At 47.1% G+C, this 27,602-nt stretch overlaps 1 protein-coding gene across 3 annotated transcripts in view; it reads left to right on the top strand.

Annotated features, from left to right (window-relative positions):
- Nucleotides 1-16,730, top strand: part of specc1 (sperm antigen with calponin homology and coiled-coil domains 1) — a 103,392-nt gene extending 86,662 nt beyond the window's left edge. The window contains exons 10-12 of one of the 3 annotated variants that reach the window (XM_068008582.1): nucleotides 3,149-3,265; nucleotides 10,161-10,220; nucleotides 16,273-16,730. In XM_068008582.1, the coding sequence (XP_067864683.1) occupies nucleotides 3,149-3,265; nucleotides 10,161-10,220; nucleotides 16,273-16,362 (267 nt within the window). In that variant the 3' untranslated portion in view covers nucleotides 16,363-16,730. Of the gene's footprint in view, nucleotides 1-3,148; nucleotides 3,294-10,160; nucleotides 10,221-16,272 lie in introns of those variants that run through there. The other 2 variants (XM_068008583.1, XM_068008584.1) reach the window with 2 other exon arrangements.
- The last annotated feature ends 10,872 nt before the right edge of the window (nucleotides 16,731-27,602 follow it).

Genomic DNA, 27,602 nt, shown 5'->3' on the forward strand with positions numbered 1-27,602 from the left:
GACAGACCCACCAGAGGTGGCGGTACAGTGGTATACAGTCAGGAGGGAGTGGCCCTGGGAGTCCTCAACATTGACTCTGGACCCCATGAAATCTCATGGCATCAGGTCAAACATGGGCAAGGAAACCTCCTGCTGATTACCACCGACTGTCCTCCCTCAGCTGATGAATCAGTCCTCCTCCATGTTGAACACCACTTGGAGGAAGCACTGAGGGTAGCAAGGGCACAAAATGTACTCTGGGTGGGGGACTTCAATGTCCATCACCAAGAGTGGCTCGGTAGCACCACTACTGATCGAGCTGGCCGAGTCCTGAAGGACAAAGCTGCCAGACTGGGCCTGCGGCAGGTGGTGAGCGAACCAACACGAGGGAAAAACTGACTTGACCTCGTCCTCTCCAATCTACCTGTCGCAGATGCATCTGTCCATGACAGTATTGGTAGGAGTGACCACCACACAGTCCTCGTGGAGATGAAGTCCCGTCTTCGCACTGAGGACACCATCCAACGTGTTGTGTGGCACTACCACCGTGCTAAATGGGATAGATTCAGAACAGATCTAGCAGCTCAAAACTGGGCATCCATGAGGCGCTGTGGGCCATCAGCAGCAGCAGAATTGTATTCCAGCACAATCTGTAACCTCATGGCCCGGCATATTCCTCACTCTACCATTACCAACAAGCCAGGGGATCAACCCTGGTTCAATGAGGAGTGTAGAAGAGCATGCCAGGAGCAGCACCAGGCGTACCTAAAAATGAGGTGCCAACCTGGTGAAGCTACAACTCAGGACTACATGCATGCTAAACAGCGGAAGCAACATGCTATGGACAGAGCTAAGCGATTCCACAACCAACGGATCAGATCAAAGCTCTGCAGTCCTGCCACATCCAGTCGTGAATGGTGGTGGACAATTAAACAACTAACGGGAGGAGGAGGCTCTGCAAACATCCCCATTCTCAATGATGGCGGAGTCCAGCACGTGAGTGCAAAAGACAAGGCTGAAGCATTTGCAACCATCTTCAGCCAGAAGTGCCGAGTGGATAATCCATCTCGGCCTCCTCCCGATATCCCCACCATCACAGAAGCCAGTCTTCGGCCAATTCGAATCACTCCACGTGACATCAAGAAATAGCTGAGTGCACTGGATACAGCAAAGGCTATGGGCCCCAACAACATCCCAGCTGTAGTGCTGAAGACTTGTGCTCCAGAACTAGCTGCGCCTCTAGCCAAGCTGTTCCAGTACAGCTACAACACTGGCATCTACCCGACAATGTGGAAAATTGCCCAGGTATGTCCTGTCCACAAAAAGCAGGACAAATCCAATCCGGCCAATTACAGCCCCATCAGTCTACTCTCAATCATCAGCAAAGTGATGGAAGGTATCATCGACAGTGCTATCAAGCGGCACTTACTCGCCAATAACCTGCTCACCGATGCTCAGTTTGGGTTCCGCCAGGACCACTCGGCTCCAGACCTCATTAGAGCGTTGGTCCAAACATGGACAAAAGAGCTGAATTCCAGAGGTGAGGTGAGAGTGACTGCCCTTGACATCAAGGCAGCATTTGACCGAGTGTGGCACCAAGGAGCCCTAGTAAAATTGAAGTCAATGGGAATCAGGGGGAAAACTCTCCAGTGGCTGGAGTCATACCTAGCACAAAGGAAGATGGTAGTGGTTGTTGGAGGCCAATCATCTCAGCCCCAGGACATTGCTGCAGGAGTTCCTCAGGGCAGTGTCCTAGGCCCAACCATCTTCAGCTGCTTCGTCAATGACCTTCCCTCCATCATAAGGTCAGAAATGGGGATGTTCGCTGATGACTGCACAGTGTTCAGTTCCATTCGCAACCCCTCAAATAATGAAGCAGTCCGAGCCCGCATGCAGCAAGACCTGGACAACATCCAGGCTTGGGCTTATAAGTGGCAAGTAACATTCGCACCAGATAAGTGCCAGGCAATGACCATCTCCAACAAGAGAGAGTCTAACCACCTCCCCCTGACATTCAACGGCATTACCATCGCCGAATCCCCCACCATCAACACCCTGGGGGTCACCATTGACCAGAAACTTAACTGGACCAGCCATATAAATACTGTGGCTACGAGAGCAGGTCAGAGGCTGGGTATTCTGCGGCGAGTGACTCACCTCCTGACTCCCCAAAGCCTTTCCACCATCTACGAGGCACAAGTCAGGAGTGTGATGGAATACTCTCCACTTGCCTGGATGAGTGCAGCTCCAACAACACTCAAGAAGCTCAACACCATCCAGGACAAAGCAGCCCGCTTGATTGGCACCCCATCCACCACCCTAAACATTCACTCCCTTCACCACCAGCGCACTGTGGCTGCAGTGTGTACCATCCACAGGATGCACTGCAGCAACTCGCCAAGGCTTCTTCAACAGCACCTCCCAAACCCACGACCTCTACCACCTAGAAGGACAAGAGCAGCAGGGACATGGGAACAACACCACCTGCACGTTCCCCTCCAAGTCACACACCATCCCGACTTGGAAATATATCGGCCGTTCCTTCATTGTCGCTGGGTCAAAATCCTGGAACTCCCTTCCTAACAGCACTGTGGGAGAACCGTCACCACACGGACTGCAGCGGTTCAAGAAGGCGGCTCACCACCACCTTCTCAAGGGCAATTAGGGATGGGCAATAAATGCCGGCCTCGCCAGTGACGCCAACATCCCATGAACGAATAAAAAACCCCCAGAAAAACCTGCATTTATATAGCCCCTTTCACAACCTCAGGATGTCCCACAGTGTTTACAGCCAATGAAGTACGTTTGAAGTGTAGTCACTGTTGAAATGTAGGAAACACGGCAGCCACTTAGCGCACAGCAAGATCCCACAAACAGCAATGTGATAATGACCAGATAGTCTGCTTTTTAGTGATGTTGGTTGAGGGATAAATATTGACCAGGACACCGGGGAGAATCCCCCTGCTCTTCTTCCATTCGTGGCCGTGGGATCTTTTATATCCACCTGAGGGGGCAGACGGGGCCTCGGTTTAACGTCTCATCCGAAAGATGGATAAATGGAGACCTTCTGTTAAATGCATAAACATTTGAGATGTGTCACCTTACAATCCACTGCAGCTCCTGTCCGTCTCTCTCTCTCTCAGCATCTCTGCAATTTTCTTTCTTCCAGAATATCGACATCACCAACTTCAGCAGCAGCTGGAGTGATGGGCTCGCATTCTGTGCTCTGCTGCACACCTACCTCCCAGCTCACTTCCCCTATCAGCAGCTCTGCAGCCAGGACAGGGTGAGGCAGCACAACCTTCTCTGAATGTGTAAGAGTCAGGCTCTCCGGCTGGCCTGTTTCTCTCTGTTATTTCTGTCTCTGTGAGTGTGTCAGTGTGCAAATCTAACTCAGAGTGTGCACAGCCATCAACTCCCAGCTGCAAGGAGCATCTACGTAATAATACACATTGCGTCTGTTATTGTCACACTGCACGGAGTGACTGTTATTGTCACACTGCACGGAGTGACTGTTATTGTCACACTGCACGGAGTGACTGTTATTGTCACACTGCACGGAGTGTCTGTTATTGTCACACTGCACAGAGCATCTGTTATTGTCACACTGCACGGAGTGACTGTTATTGTCACACTGCACAGAGTGTCTTTTATTTTCACACTGCACAGAGTGACTGTTATTGTCACACTGCACAGAGTGTCTGTTATTGTCACACTGCACGGAGTGACTGTTATTGTCACACTGCACGGAGTGACTGTTATTGTCACACTGCACGGAGTGTCTGTTATTGTCACACTGCACAGAGTGACTGTTATTGTCACACTGCACAGAGTGACTGTTATTGTCACACTGCACAGAGTGTCTGTTATTTTCACACTGCACAGAGTGACTGTTATTGTCACACTGCACAGAGTGACTGTTATTGTCACACTGCACAGAGTGACTGTTATTGTCACACTGCACGGAGTGACTGTTATTGTCACACTGCACGGAGTGTCTGTTATTTTCACACTGCACAGAGTGACTGTTATTGTCACACTGCACAGAGTGACTGTTATTGTCACACTGCACAGAGTGTCTGTTATTGTCACACTGCACGGAGTGACTGTTATTGTCACACTGCACGGAGTGACTGTTATTGTCACACTGCACAGAGTGTCTGTTATTGTCACACTGCACAGAGTGACTGTTATTGTCACACTGCACAGAGTGACTGTTATTGTCACACTGCACGGAGTGACTGTTATTGTCACACTGCACAGAGTGTCTGTTATTTTCACACTGCACAGAGTGACTGTTATTGTCACACTGCACGGAGTGACTGTTATTGTCACACTGCACGGAGTGTCTGTTATTGTCACACTGCACGGAGTGACTGTTATTGTCACACTGCACAGAGTGTCTGTTATTTTCACACTGCACAGAGTGACTGTTATTGTCACACTGCACAGAGTGACTGTTATTGTCACACTGCACAGAGTGACTGTTATTGTCACACTGCACGGAGTGACTGTTATTGTCACACTGCACAGAGCGTCTGTTATTGTCACACTGCACAGAGTGACTGTTATTGTCACACTGCAGAGAGCGTCTGTTATTGTCACACTGCACAGAGTGACTGTTATTGTCACACTGCACAGAGTGTCTGTTATTGTCACACTGCAAGGAGTGACTGTTATTGTCACACTGCACAGAGCGTCTGTTATTGTCACACTGCAAGGAGTGTCTGTTATTGTCACACTGCACAGAGCGTCTGTTATTGTCACACTGCACAGAGTGACTGTTATTGTCACACTGCAGAGAGCGTCTGTTATTGTCACACTGCACAGAGTGCCTGTTATTGTCACACTGCACAGAGCGTCTGTTATTGTCACACTGCACAGAGTGACTGTTATTGTCACACTGCACAGAGCGTCTGTTATTTTCACACTGCACAGAGTGTCTGTTATTGTCACACTGCACGGAGTGACTGTTATTGTCACACTGCACAGAGTGTCTGTTATTGTCACACTGCACGGAGTGACTGTTATTATCACACTGCACGGAGTGACTGTTATTGTCACACTGCACAGAGCGTCTGTTATTTTCACACTGCACAGAGTGTCTGTTATTGTCACACTGCACGGAGTGACTGTTATTGTCACACTGCACGGAGTGACTGTTATTGTCACACTGCACGGAGTGACTGTTATTGTCACACTGCACAGAGTGTCTGTTATTGTCACACTGCACGGAGTGACTGTTATTGTCACACTGCACGGAGTGTCTGTTATTGTCACACTGCACGGAGTGACTGTTATTGTCACACTGCACAGAGTGTCTGTTATTTTCACACTGCACGGAGTGACTGTTATTGTCACACTGCACAGAGTGACTGTTATTGTCACACTGCACGGAGTGACTGTTATTGTCACACTGCACAGAGTGTCTGTTATTGTCACACTGCACGGAGTGACTGTTATTGTCACACTGCACGGAGTGACTGTTATTGTCACACTGCACGGAGTGTCTGTTATTGTCACACTGCACGGAGTGACTGTTATTGTCACACTGCACGGAGTGACTGTTATTGTCACACTGCACGGAGTGTCTGTTATTTTCACACTGCACAGAGTGACTGTTATTGTCACACTGCACGGAGTGACTGTTATTTTCACACTGCACAGAGTGACTGTTATTGTCACACTGCACAGAGCGTCTGTTATTGTCACACTGCACGGAGTGACTGTTATTTTCACACTGCACAGAGTGACTGTTATTGTCACACTGCACGGAGTGACTGTTATTGTCACACTGCACGGAGTGTCTGTTATTGTCACACTGCACGGAGTGACTGTTATTGTCACACTGCACGGAGTGACTGTTATTTTCACACTGCACTGAGTGACTGTTATTGTCACACTGCACGGAGTGACTGTTATTGTCACACTGCACAGAGTGTCTGTTATTGTCACACTGCACGGAGTGACTGTTATTGTCACACTGCACGGAGTGACTGTTATTGTCACACTGCACGGAGTGACTGTTATTGTCACACTGCACGGAGTGACTGTTATTGTCACACTGCACAGAGTGACTGTTATTGTCACACTGCACAGAGTGTCTGTTATTTTCACACTGCACAGAGTGACTGTTATTGTCACACTGCACGGAGTGACTGTTATTGTCACACTGCACAGAGTGTCTGTTATTTTCACACTGCACAGAGTGACTGTTATTGTCACACTGCACGGAGTGACTGTTATTGTCACACTGCACAGAGTGTCTGTTATTGTCACACTGCACGGAGTGACTGTTATTGTCACACTGCACGGAGTGACTGTTATTGTCACACTGCACAGAGTGTCTGTTATTGTCACACTGCACAGAGTGACTGTTATTGTCACACTGCACAGAGTGACTGTTATTGTCACACTGCACAGAGTGACTGTTATTGTCACACTGCACAGAGTGACTGTTATTGTCACACTGCATGGAGTGACTGTTATTGTCACACTGCACAGAGTGTCTGTTATTTTCACACTGCACAGAGTGACTGTTATTGTCACACTGCACAGAGTGACTGTTATTGTCACACTGCACAGAGTGACTGTTATTGTCACACTGCACGGAGTGACTGTTATTGTCACACTGCACAGAGTGTCTGTTATTTTCACACTGCACAGAGTGACTGTTATTGTCACACTGCACAGAGTGACTGTTATTGTCACACTGCACGGAGTGTCTGTTATTGTCACACTGCACGGAGTGACTGTTATTGTCACACTGCACGGAGTGACTGTTATTGTCACACTGCACGGAGTGACTGTTATTGTCACACTGCACAGAGTGTCTGTTATTGTCACACTGCACAGAGTGACTGTTATTGTCACACTGCACAGAGTGACTGTTATTGTCACACTGCACGGAGTGACTGTTATTGTCACACTGCACAGAGTGTCTGTTATTTTCACACTGCACAGAGTGACTGTTATTGTCACACTGCACGGAGTGACTGTTATTGTCACACTGCACGGAGTGTCTGTTATTGTCACACTGCACGGAGTGACTGTTATTGTCACACTGCACGGAGTGACTGTTATTGTCACACTGCACGGAGTGTCTGTTATTGTCACACTGCACAGAGTGTCTGTTATTTTCACACTGCACAGAGTGACTGTTATTGTCACACTGCACAGAGTGACTGTTATTGTCACACTGCACAGAGTGACTGTTATTGTCACACTGCACGGAGTGACTGTTATTGTCACACTGCACAGAGCGTCTGTTATTGTCACACTGCACAGAGTGACTGTTATTGTCACACTGCAGAGAGCGTCTGTTATTGTCACACTGCACAGAGTGACTGTTATTGTCACACTGCACAGAGTGACTGTTATTGTCACACTGCACAGAGTGACTGTTATTGTCACACTGCACAGAGTGTCTGTTATTGTCACACTGCAAGGAGTGACTGTTATTGTCACACTGCACAGAGCGTCTGTTATTGTCACACTGCAAGGAGTGTCTGTTATTGTCACACTGCACAGAGCGTCTGTTATTGTCACACTGCACAGAGTGACTGTTATTGTCACACTGCACAGAGTGACTGTTATTGTCACACTGCACAGAGCGTCTGTTATTGTCACACTGCACAGAGTGCCTGTTATTGTCACACTGCACAGAGCGTCTGTTATTGTCACACTGCACAGAGTGACTGTTATTGTCACACTGCACAGAGCGTCTGTTATTTTCACACTGCACAGAGTGTCTGTTATTGTCATACTGCACGGAGTGACTGTTATTGTCACACTGCACAGAGTGTCTGTTATTGTCACACTGCACGGAGTGACTGTTATTGTCACACTGCACGGAGTGACTGTTATTGTCACACTGCACAGAGCGTCTGTTATTGTCACACTGCACGGAGTGACTGTTATCGTCACACTGCACGGAGTGACTGTTATTGTCACACTGCACAGAGTGTCTGTTATTGTCACACTGCACGGAGTGACTGTTATTGTCACACTGCACAGAGTGTCTGTTATTTTCACACTGCACAGAGTGACTGTTATTGTCACACTGCACAGAGTGACTGTTATTGTCACACTGCACAGAGTGACTGTTATTGTCACACTGCACGGAGTGACTGTTATTGTCACACTGCACAGAGCGTCTGTTATTGTCACACTGCACAGAGTGACTGTTATTGTCACACTGCAGAGAGCGTCTGTTATTGTCACACTGCACAGAGTGACTGTTATTGTCACACTGCACAGAGTGACTGTTATTGTCACACTGCAGAGAGCGTCTGTTATTGTCACACTGCACAGAGTGACTGTTATTGTCACACTGCACAGAGTGTCTGTTATTGTCACACTGCAGAGAGCGTCTGTTATTGTCACACTGCACAGAGTGACTGTTATTGTCACACTGCACAGAGCGTCTGTTATTGTCACACTGCAAGGAGTGACTGTTATTGTCACACTGCACAGAGCGTCTGTTATTGTCACACTGCAAGGAGTGTCTGTTATTGTCACACTGCACGGAGTGACTGTTATTGTCACACTGCACGGAGTGACTGTTATTGTCACACTGCACAGAGCGTCTGTTATTGTCACACTGCACAGAGTGACTGTTATTGTCACACTGCACGGAGTGACTGTTATTTTCACACTGCACAGAGCGTCTGTTATTGTCACACTGCACAGAGTGCCTGTTATTGTCACACTGCACAGAGCGTCTGTTATTGTCACACTGCACAGAGTGACTGTTATTGTCACACTGCACGGAGTGACTGTTATTTTCACACTGCACAGAGTGTCTGTTATTGTCACACTGCACGGAGTGACTGTTATTGTCACACTGCACAGAGCGTCTGTTATTTTCACACTGCACAGAGTGTCTGTTATTGTCACACTGCACGGAGTGACTGTTATCGTCACACTGCACGGAGTGACTGTTATCGTCACACTGCACGGAGTGACTGTTATCGTCACACTGCACGGAGTGACTGTTATCGTCACACTGCACGGAGTGACTGTTATCGTCACACTGCACGGAGTGACTGTTATCGTCACACTGCACGGAGTGACTGTTATCGTCACACTGCACGGAGTGACTGTTATCGTCACACTGCACGGAGTGACTGTTATCGTCACACTGCACGGAGTGACTGTTATTGTCACACTGCACGGAGTGACTGTTATCGTCACACTGCACGGAGTGACTGTTATCGTCACACTGCACGGAGTGACTGTTATCGTCACACTGCACGGAGTGACTGTTATCGTCACACTGCACGGAGTGACTGTTATCGTCACACTGCACGGAGTGACTGTTATCGTCACACTGCACGGAGTGACTGTTATCGTCACACTGCACGGAGTGACTGTTATCGTCACACTGCACGGAGTGACTGTTATTGTCACACTGCACAGAGTGACTGTTATTGTCACACTGCACGGAGTGACTGTTATTGTCACACTGCACAGAGTGACTGTTATTGTCACACTGCACAGAGTGACTGTTATTGTCACACTGCACGGAGTGACTGTTATTGTCACACTGCACAGAGTGACTGTTATTGTCACACTGCACGGAGATTCTGTTGGTGTGACACTGCGAGATGGTGAGGTTGGACTGAAAGCTTCATTCTTGCTCTCCCAGGGCCTCAGTTTCTTGTGCACTGCAACAGAGTCTGATCTTAATTGGAGCTTCTGGCAGGGGCGGGGGGGGCACGGGGGGAGGAGAGGGGGAGGGACGGGGGGAAGGGGCGGGGGGGGAGGGGAGGGGGGGGCACGGGGGGAGGGGAGGGGGGGGCACGGGGGGAGGGGAGGGGGGGGCACGGGGGGAGGGGAGGGGGGGGCACGGGGGGAGGGGAGGGGGAGGGACGGGGGGAAGGGGCGGGGGGGGGCACGGGGGGAGGGGAGGGGGAGGGACGGGGGGAGGGGAGGGGGAGGGACGGGGGGAGGGGAGGGGGGGGCACGGGGGGAGGGGAATGAGACGTCGCCACAAAGACTTTCACCCGTTCCTCGTATCTCCAACTGCACGGTGACAGGGTGTTGCTGGAGACTGGACGCAGGTTCCCTGCCCATCACCTGGTTAGGAGGGCGGGGGATCTCTGCAGGCAACTGTGCTTGTTCCTGCCTCATGCTTATAATAACTGCCATGGTCTGACATTCTTTTTATTATTCGACAGAAGAGAAACCTAACCCTGGCATTTCAGGCGGCAGAGAGTGTCGGGATCAAGACGACCTTGGTAAGTCAGCTTGGTGTCCTGGCCACAGCTTTCTGTTTGCTTCTGTTGTGTGTGTGGCAGTGGTCCTGGTGTGTGTGAGTGTCCGTGTGAGAGTGTCCGTGTGTGAGAGTGTCCGTGTGTGAGAGTGTCCGTGTGTGAGAGTGTCCGTGTGTATGTCCGTGTGTGAGTGTCCGTGTGAGAGTGTCCGTGTGTGAGTGTGTCCGTGTGTGAGAGTGTCCGTGTGAGAGTGTCCGTGTGTGAGAGTGTCCGTGTGTGAGAGTGTCCGTGTGTGAGTGTCCGTGTGTGAGAGTGTCCGTGTGAGAGAGTGTCCGTGTGTGAGTGTCCGTGTGTGAGAGTGTCCGTGTGTGAGTGTCCGTGTGTGAGAGTGTCCGTGTGTGAGTGTCCGTGTGTGAGAGTGTCCGTGTGTGAGAGTGTCCGTGTGAGAGTGTCCGTGTGTGAGAGTGTCCGTGTGTGTGAGTGTCCGTGTGTGAGAGTGTCCGTGTGAGAGTGTCCGTGTGTGAGAGTGTCCGTGTGAGAGTGTCCGTGTGTGAGAGTGTCCGTGTGAGAGTGTCCGTGTGTGAGAGTGTCCTTGTGTGAGAGTGTCCGTGTGTGAGAGTGTCCGTGTGAGAGTGTCCGTGTGAGAGTGTCCGTGTGTGAGTGTGTCCGTGTGTGTGAGTGTCCGTGTGTGAGAGTGTCCGTGTGTGAGAGTGTCCGTGTGTGTGAGTGTCCGTGTGTATGTCCGTGTGAGAGAGTGTCCGTGTGTGAGAGTGTCCGTGTGTGAGAGTGTCCGTGTGTGAGAGTGTCCGTGTGTGTGAGTGTCCGTGTGTGTGAGTGTCCGTGTGTATGTCCATGTGTGAGTGTGTCCGTGTGAGAGTGTCCGTGTGTATGTCCGTGCGTGAGAGTGTCCGTGTGTGAGTGTCCGTGTGAGATTGTCCGTGTGAGAGTGTCCGTGTGTGAGAGTGTCCGTGTGTGAGAGTGTCCGTGTGTGAGTGTCCGTGTGTGAGAGTGTCCGTGTGAGAGAGTGTCCGTGTGTGAGTGTCCGTGTGTGAGTGTCCGTGTGAGAGTGTCCGTGTGTGAGAGTGTCCGTGTGTGCGAGTGTCCGTGTGTATGTCCGTGTGTGTGTGTCTGTGTGTGTGAGAGTGTCTGTGTGTGAGAGTGTCTGTGTGTGTGTGTCTGTGTGTGTGTGTGTCTGTGTGTGTGTGTCTGTGTGTGTGAGAGTGTCTGTGTGTGAGAGTGTCTGTGTGTGTGTGTCTGTGTGTGTGTGTGTCTGTCTGTGTGTGTGTGTCTGTGTGTGAGAGTGTCTGTGTGTGTGAGAGTGTCTGTGTGTGTGTGTCTGTGTGTGTGTGTCTGTGTGTGTGAGTGTCTGTGTGTGTGTCTGTGTGTGTGTGTGTCTGTGTGTGTGTGTCTGTGTGTGAGAGTGTCTGTGTGTGTGTGTCTGTGTGTGTGTGTGTCTGTGTCTGTCTGTGTGTGTGTGTCTGTGTGTGAGAGTGTCTGTGTGTGTGTGTGTCTGTGTGTGTGAGAGTGTCTGTGTGTGAGAGTGTCTGTGCGAGAGTGTCTGTGTGTGTGTGTCTGTGTGTGAGAGTGTCTGTGTGTGTGTGGTGTGTGAGAGTGTCTGTGTGTGTGTGTCTGTGTGTGAGAGTGTCTGTGTGTGTGTGGTGTGTGAGAGTGTCTGTGTGTGTGTGTCTGTGTGTGTGTGTGTCTGTGTGTGTGTGTCTGTGTGTGAACATGTCTCTGTGAGCGTCTCTGTGTGTGAGAGCGCCTGTGTGTGTGTCTGTCTGTCAGTGTGTCTCTGTGTATGCGTATATGTCTGTTTGTGTGTTTTTATATGCCTGTGTATTTGTTTGCGTGTGTGTCTGTCTGTGTGTATCTGTGGTTTTTTTTATTCGTTCACGGGATGTGGGTGTCGCTGGCGAGGCCGGCATTTATTGCCCATCCCTAATTGCCCTTGAGAAGGTGGTGGTGAGCCGCCTTCTTGTACCACTGCAGTCCGTGTGGTGAAGGTTCTCCCACAGTGCTGTTAGGAAGGGAGTTCCAGGATTTTGACCCAGCGACGATGAAGGAACGGCGATATATTTCCAAGTCGGGATGGTGTGTGACTTGGAGGGGAACGTGCAGGTGGTGTTGTTCCCATGTGCCTGCTGCTCTTGTCCTTCTAGGTGGTAGAGGTCGCGGGTTTGGGAGGTGCTGTCGAAGAAGCCTTGGCGAGTTTGTGTATATGCCTGTGTGTTTGTTTGTGTTTGTGTCTGCATATGTCTCTGTGTCTGAGTCTGTGTGACTGTTTCTGTTTGTGTGTGTGTCTGTCTGTGTGTGTGTGTGCCTGTGTGTGTTCATCTGTGTATGTCTGTCTGTGTCAGTATCTATCTATGTCTGTCTGTGTGTCTCTGCATGTGTGTCTGCGTCTGTGTGTGTTTGTGTCTGTGGTGTGTGTGTCTGTCTTTGTGTGTGTATGTCTGTGTGCCTGTGTATGTGTGTGCCTGTGTGTCTCTGTATGTGTCTGTGTGCGTTTGTGTGTCTGTCTATGTGTGTGTATGGGTCTCTGTGTGTGTATGTGTGCCTGTGTGGGTGTTTGTCTGTGTGTGTATCTGTGTCTGTCTGTCTGCATCTGTGTGTGTGTGTCTGCGTCTGTGTGTGTGTCTGTCTGCAAGTATGTGTGTGTGTTTGTCTGTGTGTCTATCCGTGTGTGTGTATGTCTGTGTGTCTGTCTGTGTCTATCTGTGTGTGTGTGTATGTATGTGTGTGTCTGTGTGTGTCTATGTCTGTGTGTGTGTGTCTGTGTATGTGTCTCTGTGTGTGTCTATGTGTATGTGTATGTGTCTGTCTGTCTGTGTGTCTGTGTTTGTGTGTGTGTCTCTGTCTGGGTGTTTGTCTGCCTGTGTGTGTCTGTGTCTGTTTGTTTTTCTGTGTGAGTGTCTGTGTCTGTCTGTGTTTGTGTGTCTGTCTGTGTGTCTGTCTGTCTGTGTGTGTGTTTGTCTGTGTGAGTGTCCGTGTATGTGTCTATCTATGTGTGTGTGTCTGTTTGTGTTTGTGTGTCTGTCTGTCTGCCTGTGAATGCTTCTATGTCTGTGTGTGTGTCTATGTCTGTGTGTCTGTCTGTGTTTGTCTGTCCCTGTGAGAGACTCGTGATACACACAGACTATCTGCCAGTATTTCAAGTATTTACTGATAACGGCACCACAAGTAACAGAATTTAATTTCCTCCCAATTTTTTATAGTGTTTAGTGTTTTTTTTGCATTCATTTCCTGTCTGCAGTTAAAACCGAGCAGAAATTTACTCCGTTATTGCCCAATGTACTAATAATAGAAGGAGCTGAAGTCTCTGAGAGAGTTGGAGATGAAAGCTGATCATTGCTGGCCCCTCAGCGCTGTGATCTCTCAGGCCTTGGGGGGCAGAGTTCTTGTTGTTTCACATGAGGGTAATGGAGAAAGTGGAAAAGGCTTTTCAACCACAGCAAAGAGAATCAGAGAGTCCGACTCAACGACCTCTCACATCTCGGTACAAGGTCCTTTGCTTTTTGTGGTATACATTAACGATTTGGACTTAAACGTAGGGGGCATGATTAAAAAATTTGCGGATGACACAAAGATAGGCCGTGTGGTTCATAGTGAGGAGTAAAGCTGTAGACTGCAGGAAGATATCAATGGACTGGTCAGATGGGCAGAAAAGTGGCAAATGGAGTTCAATCCGGAGAAGTGTGAGGTAATGCCTTTGGGGAGAGCAAACAAGGCAAGGGAATACACAATAAATGGGAGGATACTGAGAGGTGTAGAGGAAGTGAGGGACCTTGGAGTGCATGTCCACAGATCCCTGAAGGTAGCAGGACAGGTAGAGAAGGTGGTTAAAAAGGCTTATGGGATACTTTCCTTTATTAGCCGAGGCACAGAACACACACACGGACACTCACACAGACAAACGCGCACACAGACAGACACACAAACACAGACAGACACAGACAAACAAACAGACACAGACACACACACACAAACAGACAGACAGACACATACACACAGACACACACAGAGACACATACACAGACACAGACAGACACACACACATAGACACAGACACACACATACATACACACACACACACGGATAGACACACAGACAAACACACACACATACTTACAGACAGACAGACACACACACAGACGCAGACACACACACAAGGTAGGGATGTTATGCTGGAACTGTATAAAACACTGGTTAGGCCACAGCTTGAGTACTGCGTACAGTTCTGGTCACCACATTACAGGAAGGATGTGATTGCACTAGAGAGGGTGCAGAGGAGATTTATGAGGATGTTGCCAGGACTGGAGAATTTTAGCTATGAGGAAAGATTGGATAGGCTGGGGTTGTTTTCCTTGGAACAGAGGAGGCTGAGGGGAGATTTAATTGAGGTGTATAAAATTATGAGGGGCCCAGATAGAGTGGATAGGGAGGACCTATTTCCCTTAGCGGAGTGGTCAGTAACCAGGGGACATAGATTTAAAGTAATTGGTAGAAGGATTAGAGTGGAAATGAGGACAACTTTCTCCCCCAGAGGGTGGTGGGGGTCTGGAACTCACTGCCTGAGAGGGTGGGAGAGACAGAAACCCTCAACTCATTAAAAAAATCCCTGGACGTTCACCTGAAGAGCTGTGACCTGCAGGGCTACGGACCAAGTGCGGGAAAGTGGGATTAGGCTGGGTGGCTCGTTTCTCAGCCAGCACTGACACGATGGGCCGAATGGCCTCCTTCTGTGCCGTAAATTTTCTCTGATATTTCTATCTGGGCATTCGGAAACAGCAAGTGAAATGACAGCTAAAACCAGACTTGTCCCTTTCACCTCAACATCTCTCAGCTGCAATCAAACTCCAGCAGCAGTTCGAGTGGGACAGAGTCAGGATAATGGGAGATCAGGGATAATAAACCGAGTCAAACACCAGGAGTTAGGAAGAGGGACTTCAAATCTCGCTCCCAGATTGCAAAGTCCAGGCCCAGAGCCAGTGAAAGAGTAGCTGCCAACAGCAGGCCAATAAACCAGACGGTCGACCTGGATCTGTCTGGAACTGCAGACTTGCAATTCTAAGCTCGAGGGTGTCTCTATCGCTAGGAAAGCACCCCTCCCGAGAACAGAGGAGGATTGATGGGCCATGAGAGCCCTCACAGAGAGCAGGATACCCAGCCCAGGGGCTGTTGTCCTGTAACGTGGGGCAGACAGAGGCCTCTGCTCAGGTGTCTGAAGCACAATCAAGCCACCTCCAAGGAGATTATTCTCGAAATCTGAAATAAAAAACAGAAAATGGTGGAAATACTTTCTGGTGAAGGTCTCTCCGCACTGTATTTCCTGCACCATCTCTTGTGGTTTCACTCTCCAGGAAGCTGTGCTGGGACATGGTGTGAGGACATGAGGAGGCTCTGCTGTCCTCCCCCGCATCGTGGAGTAGCTCACCATCCGTCACTGTCCAGAGTTACCAGTGATGACTGGCCCAGCACCTTGTGCTGACAACGGTCGAGCCTCTGACATCGGCAGTGCCAGAGAAAGATAAATGGGCAAAAGATAAAAGAAAAAGAAAGATTTACATTTCTATTGCTCCTTTCACAATCTCAGGACGTCCCAAACACTTTACAGCCAATGAAGTACTTTTGAAGTGTAATCACTGTTGTAATGTAGGAAATGCAGCAGCCAATTTGTGCACAGCAAGATCCCACAAACAGCAATGTGATAATGAGCAGATCATCTGTTTTTAGTGGTGTTGGTTAAGGGATAATTTTATAAATATTGAGAACTCTCCTGCTCATCTTCAAAATTGGGCCATGGGATCTTTCACCTCATCACAATGCTACATCCTCGATGCACAAACTAAACAGCCTGCTTGTCAGGCAAGTGCCTCAATCAGTCCTGAGCACCTCCCAACATCATATCAACCTCTGCTAATGCTGAGCCACAGTTAGAAGCATTCCCGGCCCTGGCCATTATCCTCTGGGTGAGATTCAGTCCGTGGTTGGAGAGATGAAATCTGACTTGTTCCTCGCTCACTCCCACACACGGCCCGATTCCTCAAACTTTTTCATGGTTCTCTCTCTCTCCCAGGACCTGAATGAAATGTTGGGCACGGCCCGCCCGGATTGGCAGTCTGTGATGCAATATGTGGCACAAATCTACAGTTACTTTGAGAGCTGAGAGAAGGAGGTGGGTCGACCAATGAGGGTTCCAGAGGAGCGGAGGCATTTTACCAGAGCTTTCGTGATGAAACTGTCAAATGGTTCGACCTTTAACAGGATGTCAGCACGAGAACGACTGACTGCCAGTGTTAGCACGTGAACGACTGACTGCCAGTGTCAGTATTTATAGAAAGATTTCTAGTGACGGTTTTATTTAAAAATAATGGATAGAATATCAGAGAAAAATATCTGATTTACAGTATTATAATTATATTAATATATTAACCTACAGATTACTGCTTGGAATATTAGCAAATGGACTTTTAACACCTCTGTTAAAATAGCAGAGGGACATCGGACAGTCCAAATACTCACCCTCTCATTTCACCAATAGTCTTGTGGTTGTTATTTCTCTTGAAGTGGTTGGGTGAAAGTTTTCGTTGTTCCCTGGTTGTCACTTGCTCTGTTTGTTGCTCTGATCACCTGTGACTCTGGGCACGGCCTGGATTGAACACACACAGTTCCTGCACCCGAGGGAACTCAGCAGCAAAGGCTCCTTATTGTGAGGCAGGAGTTGCATTGGTCGTGGACACAGTCTGAGAGCCATTTACTGATGGTTATATCATGGGGGGGGGAGGGGAGGGGAGAGAGGTAGGGGAGGTGTGTAAGGGAGGGGAGTGAGAGGGGGAGGGGTGTAGGGGAGGGGAGTGAGAGGGGGAGGGGTGTAGGGGAGGGGAGTGAGAGGGGGAGGGGTGTAGGGGAGGGGAGTGAGAGGGGGAGGTGTGTAAGGGAGGGGAGTGAGAGGGGGAGGGGTGTAGGGGAGGGGAGTGAGAGGGGGAGGGGTGTAGGGGAGGGGAGTGAGAGGGGGAGGGGTGTAGGGGAGGGGAGTGAGAGGGGGAGGTGTGTAAGGGAGGGGAGTGAGAGGGGGAGGGGTGTAGGGGAGGGGAGTGAGAGGGGGAGGGGTGTAGGGGAGGGGAGTGAGAGGGGGAGGGGTGTAGGGGAGGGGAGTGAGAGGGGGAGGGGTGTAGGGGAGGGGAGTGAGAGGGGGAGGGGTGTAGGGGAGGGGAGTGAGAGGGGGAGGTGTGTAAGGGAGGGGAGTGAGAGGGGGAGGGGTGTAGGGGAGGGGAGTGAGAGGGGGAGGGGTGTAAGGGAGGGGAGTGAGAGGGGGAGGGGTGTAGGGGAGGGGAGTGAGAGGGGGAGGTGTGTAAGGGAGGGGAGTGAGAGGGGGAGGGGTGTAGGGGAGGGGAGTGAGAGGGGGAGGGGTGTAGGGGAGGGGAGTGAGAGGGGGAGGGGTGTAGGGGAGGGGAGTGAGAGGGGGAGGGGTGTAGGGGAGGGAGAGGGGGAGGGAGGAAGGGGAGGTGTGTAAGGGAGGGGAGGGAGAGGGGGAGGGGTGTAGGGGGAAGTGGAGGAGGAGGGAGAGGGGTGTAGGGCGAAGTGGAGGAGGAGGGAGAGGAGGAGGAAGGGGAAGGGGAGGGGGAGGGGGGATGGGGAGGGAGGGGGAGTGGCGTAGGGGAGGGGGAGGGTGGAGGGGGAGGGAGGAAGGGTGTAGGGGAAGTGGAGGAAGGGGAAGGGTGTAGTGGAGGGGGAGAGGGTGTAGGGGGAGGGGGAGTGGGGATTGGGAGGGAGGGCGAGGGGAGTGGGTGTAGGGGGAGGGGAAAGTGTGTAGGGGGAAGGAGAGGAGGAGGGGGAGTGGGTGTAGGGAGAGGAGGAGGGGAGGGAAGAGAGGGGGAAAGGGGGTGGGGTGTAGGGGAGGGGGAGTGGATGTAGCGGGAGGGGGAGAGTGAGTGGGAGGGGGAAGGAGGGGCATAGGGGGAGGGGGTGTAGGGGAGGGAGGTGGTGTAGGGGGAAGAGTGAGGGGATGGGGAAGGGGTGCAGGGAGAGGGGGGCGGGTGTTGGGGGAGGCGAGGGAGGGGACGGGGAATGGGGAGGGGGAGGGAGGGGGTGTAGGGGAGGGTGAGTGGCTATAGGGGAAGGAGAGGGGTCAGTGGGGGAGGGAAGGGAGGGGAGGGAGGGGGTGTAGGGGGAGGAGGGAGGGATGTAGGGGAGGTGGAGGGGGAGCAGGAGTCCGGGGAAGGGGAGGGTGTAGGGGAGGGGGAGTCGGGGAGGCTCCAGCTGTCACCAGTGGGCTCAGAAGCCGTGAAATCCGCTGTAATTGATATCGGGCCTGTTCTCATTTATGATCTGCTCACTAAGCCTCATTGCCCCGGTTCATGTTTCTCATTCATTTACTGTTTCATCAGTCCGCAGCCCTGCACAACATCACAGCTGATCAAACAACAAATCCACACCATGTACAGGTCCGTATCCAGCACAGGCACAGAGTCACATGGTGCAAATAGTGTGTCACAGACGGAGAGTCACACGGTGTAAATAGTGTGTCACAGGCGGAGAGTCACACGGTGTAAATAGTGTGTCACAGGCGGAGAGTCACACGGTGTAAATAGTGTGTCACAGGCGGAGAGTCACACGGTGTAAATAGTGTGTCACAGGCGGAGAGTCACACAGTGTAAATAGTGTGTCACAGGCGGAGAGTCACACAGTGTAAATAGTGTGTCACAGGCACAGAGTCACATGGTGCAAATAGTGTGTCACAGACGGAGAGTCACACGGTGTAAATAGTGTGTCACAGGCGGAGAGTCACACAGTGTAAATAGTGTGTCACAGGCGGAGAGTCACACAGTGTAAATAGTGTGTCACAGGCGGAGAGTCACACAGTGTAAATAGTGTGTCACAGGCACAGAGTCACATGGTGCAAATAGTGTGTCACAGACGGAGAGTCACACGGTGTAAATAGTGTGTCACAGGCGGAGAGTCACACAGTGTAAATAGTGTGTCACAGGCGGAGAGTCACACATTTCCACTTCGTGCCTTAATCCCTTTTCTTGGGAGCTCCATTTTCAGCAATTCCAGCCAGTTTAGTGACAACAATAACTCCCAATAATATCGAGCCTTTGATGTCATAAAACGTCCCAAGGCGCTTTGCAGGTGCGTAGTGAAAGAAAAATTAATAACAAGCCACATAAGGAGATGTTAGGACAGGTGAACAAACGATGTAGGTTTTAAGGAACGTCGTAAAGGAGGAGAGAGAGGCGGAGAGGTTTAGGGAGGGAATTCCAGAGCTCAGGACCGAGGTAGCTGAAGGCACGGCCGCCAATGGTGGAGCGATGGAAATCGGGGATGTGCAAAAGGCCTGAATTGGAGGAGCGCAGAGATCTCGGAGGGACGTGGGCCGGAGGAGGGGCATCTTCAATAACTATGATGTCACAGAATTAGATTTTGTGATAACCACAGCTTTATGGTGTCAAAATAAAGCGCCTCCTTGAGGGTTTTAAACAGTTAAAAAGTGTCTTGTTTAATGGTCTGACCTCACCCTCGGAGAGTGGGACATTGAGAAACTAATCGTAATGGTCCCTCCCTCGGTGGCAATTGCTGAAAGGTAAGACTGAGTCACTGAGTGGAATCTGTTTAAATTCGATGGACACACCACCTTCGCACATTGAATATTTCAATGTTGTATTTTTTCTGCTTGTTATAAAAGCTTTCGAGCTGATTCTGGCCCTCAACACACCTCCAACACATTACCGGTCTGTACGGGAGTGAAATGCAGCATTTTGATTCGTGGAACTGCACAATCTCAAATCCCACGATTGGTTCCATAGTCTTAATTCGATCCTACCTGACAACATGTACCAGTCTGATTGGTTGAACACTGTGTTTCAAATATGCTTGTGGAAACAAAATTAAGTGTTAAATCTTGTGCACTAACATAAACAGTGCCATGCACTAATAGAAAGAGTGTAGTGCACTAATATAACGAGTGTAGTGCACTAATATAACGAGTGTAGTGCACTAATAGAAAGAGTGTAGTGCACTAATAGAAAGAGTGTAGTGCACTAATATAAAGAGTGTAGTGCACTAATATAACGAGTGTAGTGCACTAATAGAAAGAGTGTAGTGCACTAATATAACGAGTGTAGTGCACTAATATAACGAGTGTAGTGCACCAATATAACGAGTGTAGTGCACTAATAGAAAGAGTGTAGTGCACTAATAGAAAGAGTGTAGTGCGCTAATATAACGAGTGTAGTGCACCAATATAACGAGTGTAGTGCGCTAATATAACGAGTGTAGTGCACCAATATAACGAGTGTAGTGCACTAATATAACGAGTGTAGTGCACTAATAGAAAGAGTGTAGTGCACTAATAGAAAGAGTGTAGTGCACTAATATAAAGAGTGTAGTGCACTAATATAACGAGTGTAGTGCACTAATAGAAAGAGTGTAGTGCACTAATATAACGAGTGTAGTGCACTAATATAACGAGTGTAGTGCACCAATATAACGAGTGTAGTGCACTAATAGAAAGAGTGTAGTGCACTAATAGAAAGAGTGTAGTGCGCTAATATAACGCGTGTAGTGCACCAATATAACGAGTGTAGTGCGCTAATATAACGAGTGTAGTGCTCTAATATAACGAGTGTAGTGCGCTAATATAACGAGTGTAGTGCACTAATATAACGAGTGTAGTGCTCTAATATAACGAGTGTAGTGCACCAATATAACGAGTGTAGTGCGCTAATATAACGAGTGTAGTGCGCTAATAGAAAGAGTGTAGTGCACTAATATAACGAGTGTAGTGCACTAATATAACGAGTGTAGTGCACCAATATAACGAGTGTAGTGCACTAATAGAAAGAGTGTAGTGCACTAATAGAAAGAGTGTAGTGCGCTAATATAACGAGTGTAGTGCACCAATATAACGAGTGTAGTGCGCTAATATAACGAGTGTAGTGCACCAATATAACGAGTGTAGTGCACTAATATAACGAGTGTAGTGCACTAATAGAAAGAGTGTAGTGCACTAATAGAAAGAGTGTAGTGCACTAATATAAAGAGTGTAGTGCACTAATATAACGAGTGTAGTGCACTAATAGAAAGAGTGTAGTGCACTAATATAACGAGTGTAGTGCACTAATATAACGAGTGTAGTGCACCAATATAACGAGTGTAGTGCACTAATAGAAAGAGTGTAGTGCACTAATCGAAAGAGTGTAGTGCGCTAATATAACGCGTGTAGTGCACCAATATAACGAGTGTAGTGCGCTAATATAACGAGTGTAGTGCGCTAATATAACGAGTGTAGTGCACTAATATAACGAGTGTAGTGCTCTAATATAACGAGTGTAGTGCACCAATATAACGAGTGTAGTGCGCTAATATAACGAGTGTAGTGCGCTAATAGAAAGAGTGTAGTGCGCTAATATAACGAGTGTAGTGCTCTAATAGAAAGAGTGTAGTGCACTAATAGAAAGAGTGCAGTGCACTAATATAACGAGTGTAGTGCACTAATAGAAAGAGTGCAGTGCACTAATATAACGAGTGTAGTGCTCTAATATAACGAGTGTAGTGCACCAATATAACGAGTGTAGTGCACTAATATAACGAGTGTAGTGCACTAATAGAAAGAGTGTAGTGCACTAATATAACGAGTGTAGTGCGCTAATATAACGAGTGTAGTGCACCAATATAACGAGTGTAGTGCGCTAATATAACGAGTGTAGTGCTCTAATATAACGAGTGTAGTGCACCAATATAACGAGTGTAGTGCGCTAATATAACGAGTGTAGTGCACTAATAGAAAGAGTGTAGTGCGCTAATATAACGAGTGTAGTGCTCTAATAGAAAGAGTGTAGTGCACTAATAGAAAGAGTGCAGTGCACTAATATAACGAGTGTAGTGCACTAATAGAAAGAGTGCAGTGCACTGATAGAAAGAGTGTAGTGCACTAATATAACGAGTGTAGTGCACTAATAGAAAGAGTGTAGTGCACTAATAGAAAGAGTGTAGTGCACTAATATAAAGAGTGTAGTGCACTAATATAACGAGTGTAGTGCACTAATAGAAAGAGTGTAGTGCACTAATATAACGAGTGTAGTGCACTAATATAACGAGTGTAGTGCACCAATATAACGAGTGTAGTGCACTAATAGAAAGAGTGTAGTGCACTAATAGAAAGAGTGTAGTGCGCTAATATAACGAGTGTAGTGCACCAATATAACGAGTGTAGTGCGCTAATATAACGAGTGTAGTGCACCAATATAACGAGTGTAGTGCACTAATATAACGAGTGTAGTGCACTAATAGAAAGAGTGTAGTGCACTAATAGAAAGAGTGTAGTGCACTAATATAAAGAGTGTAGTGCACTAATATAACGAGTGTAGTGCACTAATAGAAAGAGTGTAGTGCACTAATATAACGAGTGTAGTGCACTAATATAACGAGTGTAGTGCACCAATATAACGAGTGTAGTGCACTAATAGAAAGAGTGTAGTGCACTAATAGAAAGAGTGTAGTGCGCTAATATAACGCGTGTAGTGCACCAATATAACGAGTGTAGTGCGCTAATATAACGAGTGTAGTGCTCTAATATAACGAGTGTAGTGCGCTAATATAACGAGTGTAGTGCACTAATATAACGAGTGTAGTGCTCTAATATAACGAGTGTAGTGCACCAATATAACGAGTGTAGTGCGCTAATATAACGAGTGTAGTGCGCTAATAGAAAGAGTGTAGTGCACTAATATAACGAGTGTAGTGCACTAATATAACGAGTGTAGTGCACCAATATAACGAGTGTAGTGCACTAATAGAAAGAGTGTAGTGCACTAATAGAAAGAGTGTAGTGCGCTAATATAACGAGTGTAGTGCACCAATATAACGAGTGTAGTGCGCTAATATAACGAGTGTAGTGCACCAATATAACGAGTGTAGTGCACTAATATAACGAGTGTAGTGCACTAATAGAAAGAGTGTAGTGCACTAATAGAAAGAGTGTAGTGCACTAATATAAAGAGTGTAGTGCACTAATATAACGAGTGTAGTGCACTAATAGAAAGAGTGTAGTGCACTAATATAACGAGTGTAGTGCACTAATATAACGAGTGTAGTGCACCAATATAACGAGTGTAGTGCACTAATAGAAAGAGTGTAGTGCACTAATCGAAAGAGTGTAGTGCGCTAATATAACGCGTGTAGTGCACCAATATAACGAGTGTAGTGCGCTAATATAACGAGTGTAGTGCGCTAATATAACGAGTGTAGTGCACTAATATAACGAGTGTAGTGCTCTAATATAACGAGTGTAGTGCACCAATATAACGAGTGTAGTGCGCTAATATAACGAGTGTAGTGCGCTAATAGAAAGAGTGTAGTGCGCTAATATAACGAGTGTAGTGCTCTAATAGAAAGAGTGTAGTGCACTAATAGAAAGAGTGCAGTGCACTAATATAACGAGTGTAGTGCACTAATAGAAAGAGTGCAGTGCACTAATATAACGAGTGTAGTGCTCTAATATAACGAGTGTAGTGCACCAATATAACGAGTGTAGTGCACTAATATAACGAGTGTAGTGCACTAATAGAAAGAGTGTAGTGCGCTAATATAACGAGTGTAGTGCACCAATATAACGAGTGTAGTGCGCTAATATAACGAGTGTAGTGCTCTAATATAACGAGTGTAGTGCACCAATATAACGAGTGTAGTGCGCTAATATAACGAGTGTAGTGCACTAATAGAAAGAGTGTAGTGCGCTAATATAACGAGTGTAGTGCTCTAATAGAAAGAGTGTAGTGCACTAATAGAAAGAGTGCAGTGCACTAATATAACGAGTGTAGTGCACTAATAGAAAGAGTGCAGTGCACTAATATAACGAGTGTAGTGCTCTAATATAACGAGTGTAGTGCACCAATATAACGAGTGTAGTGCACTAATATAACGAGTGTAGTGCACTAATAGAAAGAGTGCAGTGCACTAATATAACGAGTGTAGTGCACCAATATAACGAGTGTAGTGCACCAATATAACGAGTGTAGTGCACTAATATAACGAGTGTAGTGCACCAATATAACGAGTGTAGTGCACCAATATAACGAGTGTAGTGCACTAATAGAAAGAGTGTAGTGCACTAATATAACGAGTGTAGTGCACTAATATAACGAGTGTAGTGCACTAATAGAAAGAGTGTAGTGCACTAATATAACGAGTGTAGTGCACCAATATAACGAGTGTAGTGCACTAATAGAAAGAGTGTAGTGCACTAATAGAAAGAGTGTAGTGCACGAATAGAAAGAGTGCAGTGCACTAATAGAAAGAGTGTAGTGCACTAATAGAAAGAGTGCAGTGCACTAATATAACGAGTGTAGTGCACTAATAGAAAGAGTGTAGTGCACTAATAGAAAGAATGTAGTGCACTAATATAACGAGTGTAGTGCACTAATAGAAAGAGTGTAGTGCACTAATAGAAAGAGTGCAGTGCACTAATATAACGAGTGCAGTGCACTAATATAACGAGTGTAGTGCACTAATAGAAAGAGTGTAGTGCACTAATAGAAAGAGTGCAGTGCACTAATATAACGAGTGTAGTGCACTAATAGAAAGAGTGTAGTGCACTAATAGAAGAGTGTAGTGCACTAATAGAAGAGTGTAGTGCACGAATAGAAAGAGTGCAGTGCACTAATATAACGAGTGTAGTGCACTAATAGAAAGAGTGCAGTGCACTAATAGAAAGAGTGTAGTGCACTAATAGAAAGAGTGCAGTGCACTAATAGAAAGAGTGTAGTGCAGTAATATAACGAGTGTAGTGCACTAATAGAAAGAGTGTAGTGCACGAATAGAAAGAGTGTAGTGCACTAATATAACGAGTGTAGTGCACTAATAGAAAGAGTGTAGTGCACTAATAGAAAGAGTGCAGTGCACTAATATAACGAGTGCAGTGCACTAATATAACGAGTGTAGTGCACTAATAGAAAGAGTGTAGTGCACTAATAGAAAGAGTGTAGTGCACTAATAGAAAGAGTGCAGTGCACTAATATAACGAGTGTAGTGCGCTAATATAATGAGTGCAGTGCACTAATAGAAAGAGTGTAGTGCACTAATACAACGAGTGTACTGCACCAATATAACGAGTGTAGTGCACCAATATAACGAGTGTAGTGCACTAATATAACGAGTGTAGTGCGCTAATATAACGAGTGTAGTGCACCAATATAACGAGTGTAGTGCGCTAATATAATGAGTGCAGTGCACTAATAGAAAGAGTGTAGTGCACTAATAGAAAGAGTGTAGTGCACTAATAGAAAGAGTGTAGTGCACTAATATAACGAGTGTAGTGCACTAATAGAAAGAGTGTAGTGCACTAATAGAAAGAGTGCAGTGCACTAATATAACGAGTGCAGTGCACTAATATAACGAGTGTAGTGCACTAATAGAAAGAGTGTAGTGCACTAATAGAAAGAGTGCAGTGCACTAATATAACGAGTGTAGTGCACTAATAGAAAGAGTGTAGTGCACTAATAGAAAGAGTGTAGTGCACTAATAGAAAGAGTGCAGTGCACTAATGTAACGAGTGTAGTGCACTAATAGAAAGAGTGTAGTGCACTAATAGAAAGAGTGTAGTGCACTAATATAACGAGTGTAGTGCACTAATATAACGAGTGCAGTGCACTAATAGAAAGAGTGTAGTGCACTAATAGAAAGAGTGCAGTGCACTAATATAACGAGTGTAGTGCACTAATAGAAAGAGTGCAGTGCACTAATAGAAAGAGTGTAGTGCACTAATATAACGAGTGTAGTGCACTAATATAACGAGTGTAGTGCACTAATAGAAAGATTGTAGTGCACTAATAGAAAGAGTGCAGTGCACTAATATAACGAGTGTAGTGCACTAATAGAAAGAGTATAGTGCACTAATAGAAAGAGTGTAGTGCACTAATATAACGAGTGTAGTGCACTAATAGAAAGAGTGTAGTGCACTAATAGAAAGAGTGCAGTGCACTAATATAACGAGTGTAGTGCACTAATAGAAAGAGTGTAGTGCACTAATAGAAAGAGTGCAGTGCACTAATATAACGAGTGCAGTGCACTAATAGAAAGAGTGTAGTGCACTAATATAACGAGTGTAGTGCACTAATAGAAAGAGTGCAGTGCACTAATAGAAAGAGTGTAGTGCACTAATAGAAAGAGTGCAGTGCACTAATATAACGAGTGTAGTGCACTAATAGAAAGAGTGTAGTGCACTAATAGAAAGAGTGTAGTGCACTAATATAACGAGTGTAGTGCACTAATAGAAAGAGTGTAGTGCGCTAATATAACGAGTGTAGTGCTCTAATAGAAAGAGTGTAGTGCACTAATAGAAAGAGTGCAGTGCACTAATATAACGAGTGTAGTGCACTAATAGAAAGAGTGCAGTGCACTAATATAACGAGTGTAGTGCTCCAATATAACGAGTGTAGTGCACCAATATAACGAGTGTAGTGCACTAATATAACGAGTGTAGTGCACTAATAGAAAGAGTGTAGTGCACCAATATAACGAGTGTAGTGCACCAATATAACGAGTGTAGTGCACTAATAGAAAGAGTGTAGTGCACTAATATAACGAGTGTAGTGCACTAATATAACGAGTGGAGTGCACTAATAGAAAGAGTGTAGTGCACTAATATAACGAGTGCAGTGCACCAATATAACGAGTGTAGTGCACTAATAGAAAGAGTGTAGTGCACTAATAGAAAGAGTGTAGTGCACGAATAGAAAGAGTGCAGTGCACTAATAGAAAGAGTGTAGTGCACTAATAGAAAGAGTGCAGTGCACTAATATAACGAGTGTAGTGCACTAATAGAAAGAGTGTAGTGCACTAATAGAAAGAATGTAGTGCACTAATATAACGAGTGTAGTGCACTAATAGAAAGAGTGTAGTGCACTAATAGAAAGAGTGCAGTGCACTAATATAACGAGTGCAGTGCACTAATATAACGAGTGTAGTGCACTAATAGAAAGAGTGTAGTGCACGAATAGAAAGAGTGCAGTGCACTAATATAACGAGTGTAGTGCACTAATAGAAAGAGTGTAGTGCACTAATAGAAAGAGTGTAGTGCACTAATAGAAAGAGTGCAGTGCACTAATAGAAAGAGTGTAGTGCAGTAATATAACGAGTGTAGTGCACTAATAGAAAGAGTGTAGTGCACGAATAGAAAGAGTGTAGTGCACTAATATAACGAGTGTAGTGCACTAATAGAAAGAGTGTAGTGCACTAATAGAAAGAGTGCAGTGCACTAATATAACGAGTGCAGTGCACTAATATAACGAGTGTAGTGCACTAAGAGAAAGAGTGCAGTGCACTAATAGAAAGAGTGTAGTGCACTAATAGAAAGAGTGTAGTGCACTAATAGAAAGAGTGCAGTGCACTAATATAACGAGTGTAGTG

Source organism: Heptranchias perlo, chromosome 28 (genome assembly GCF_035084215.1).
Source record: "Heptranchias perlo isolate sHepPer1 chromosome 28, sHepPer1.hap1, whole genome shotgun sequence".
NCBI classification, from domain to species: Eukaryota; Metazoa; Chordata; class Chondrichthyes; order Hexanchiformes; family Hexanchidae; genus Heptranchias; species Heptranchias perlo.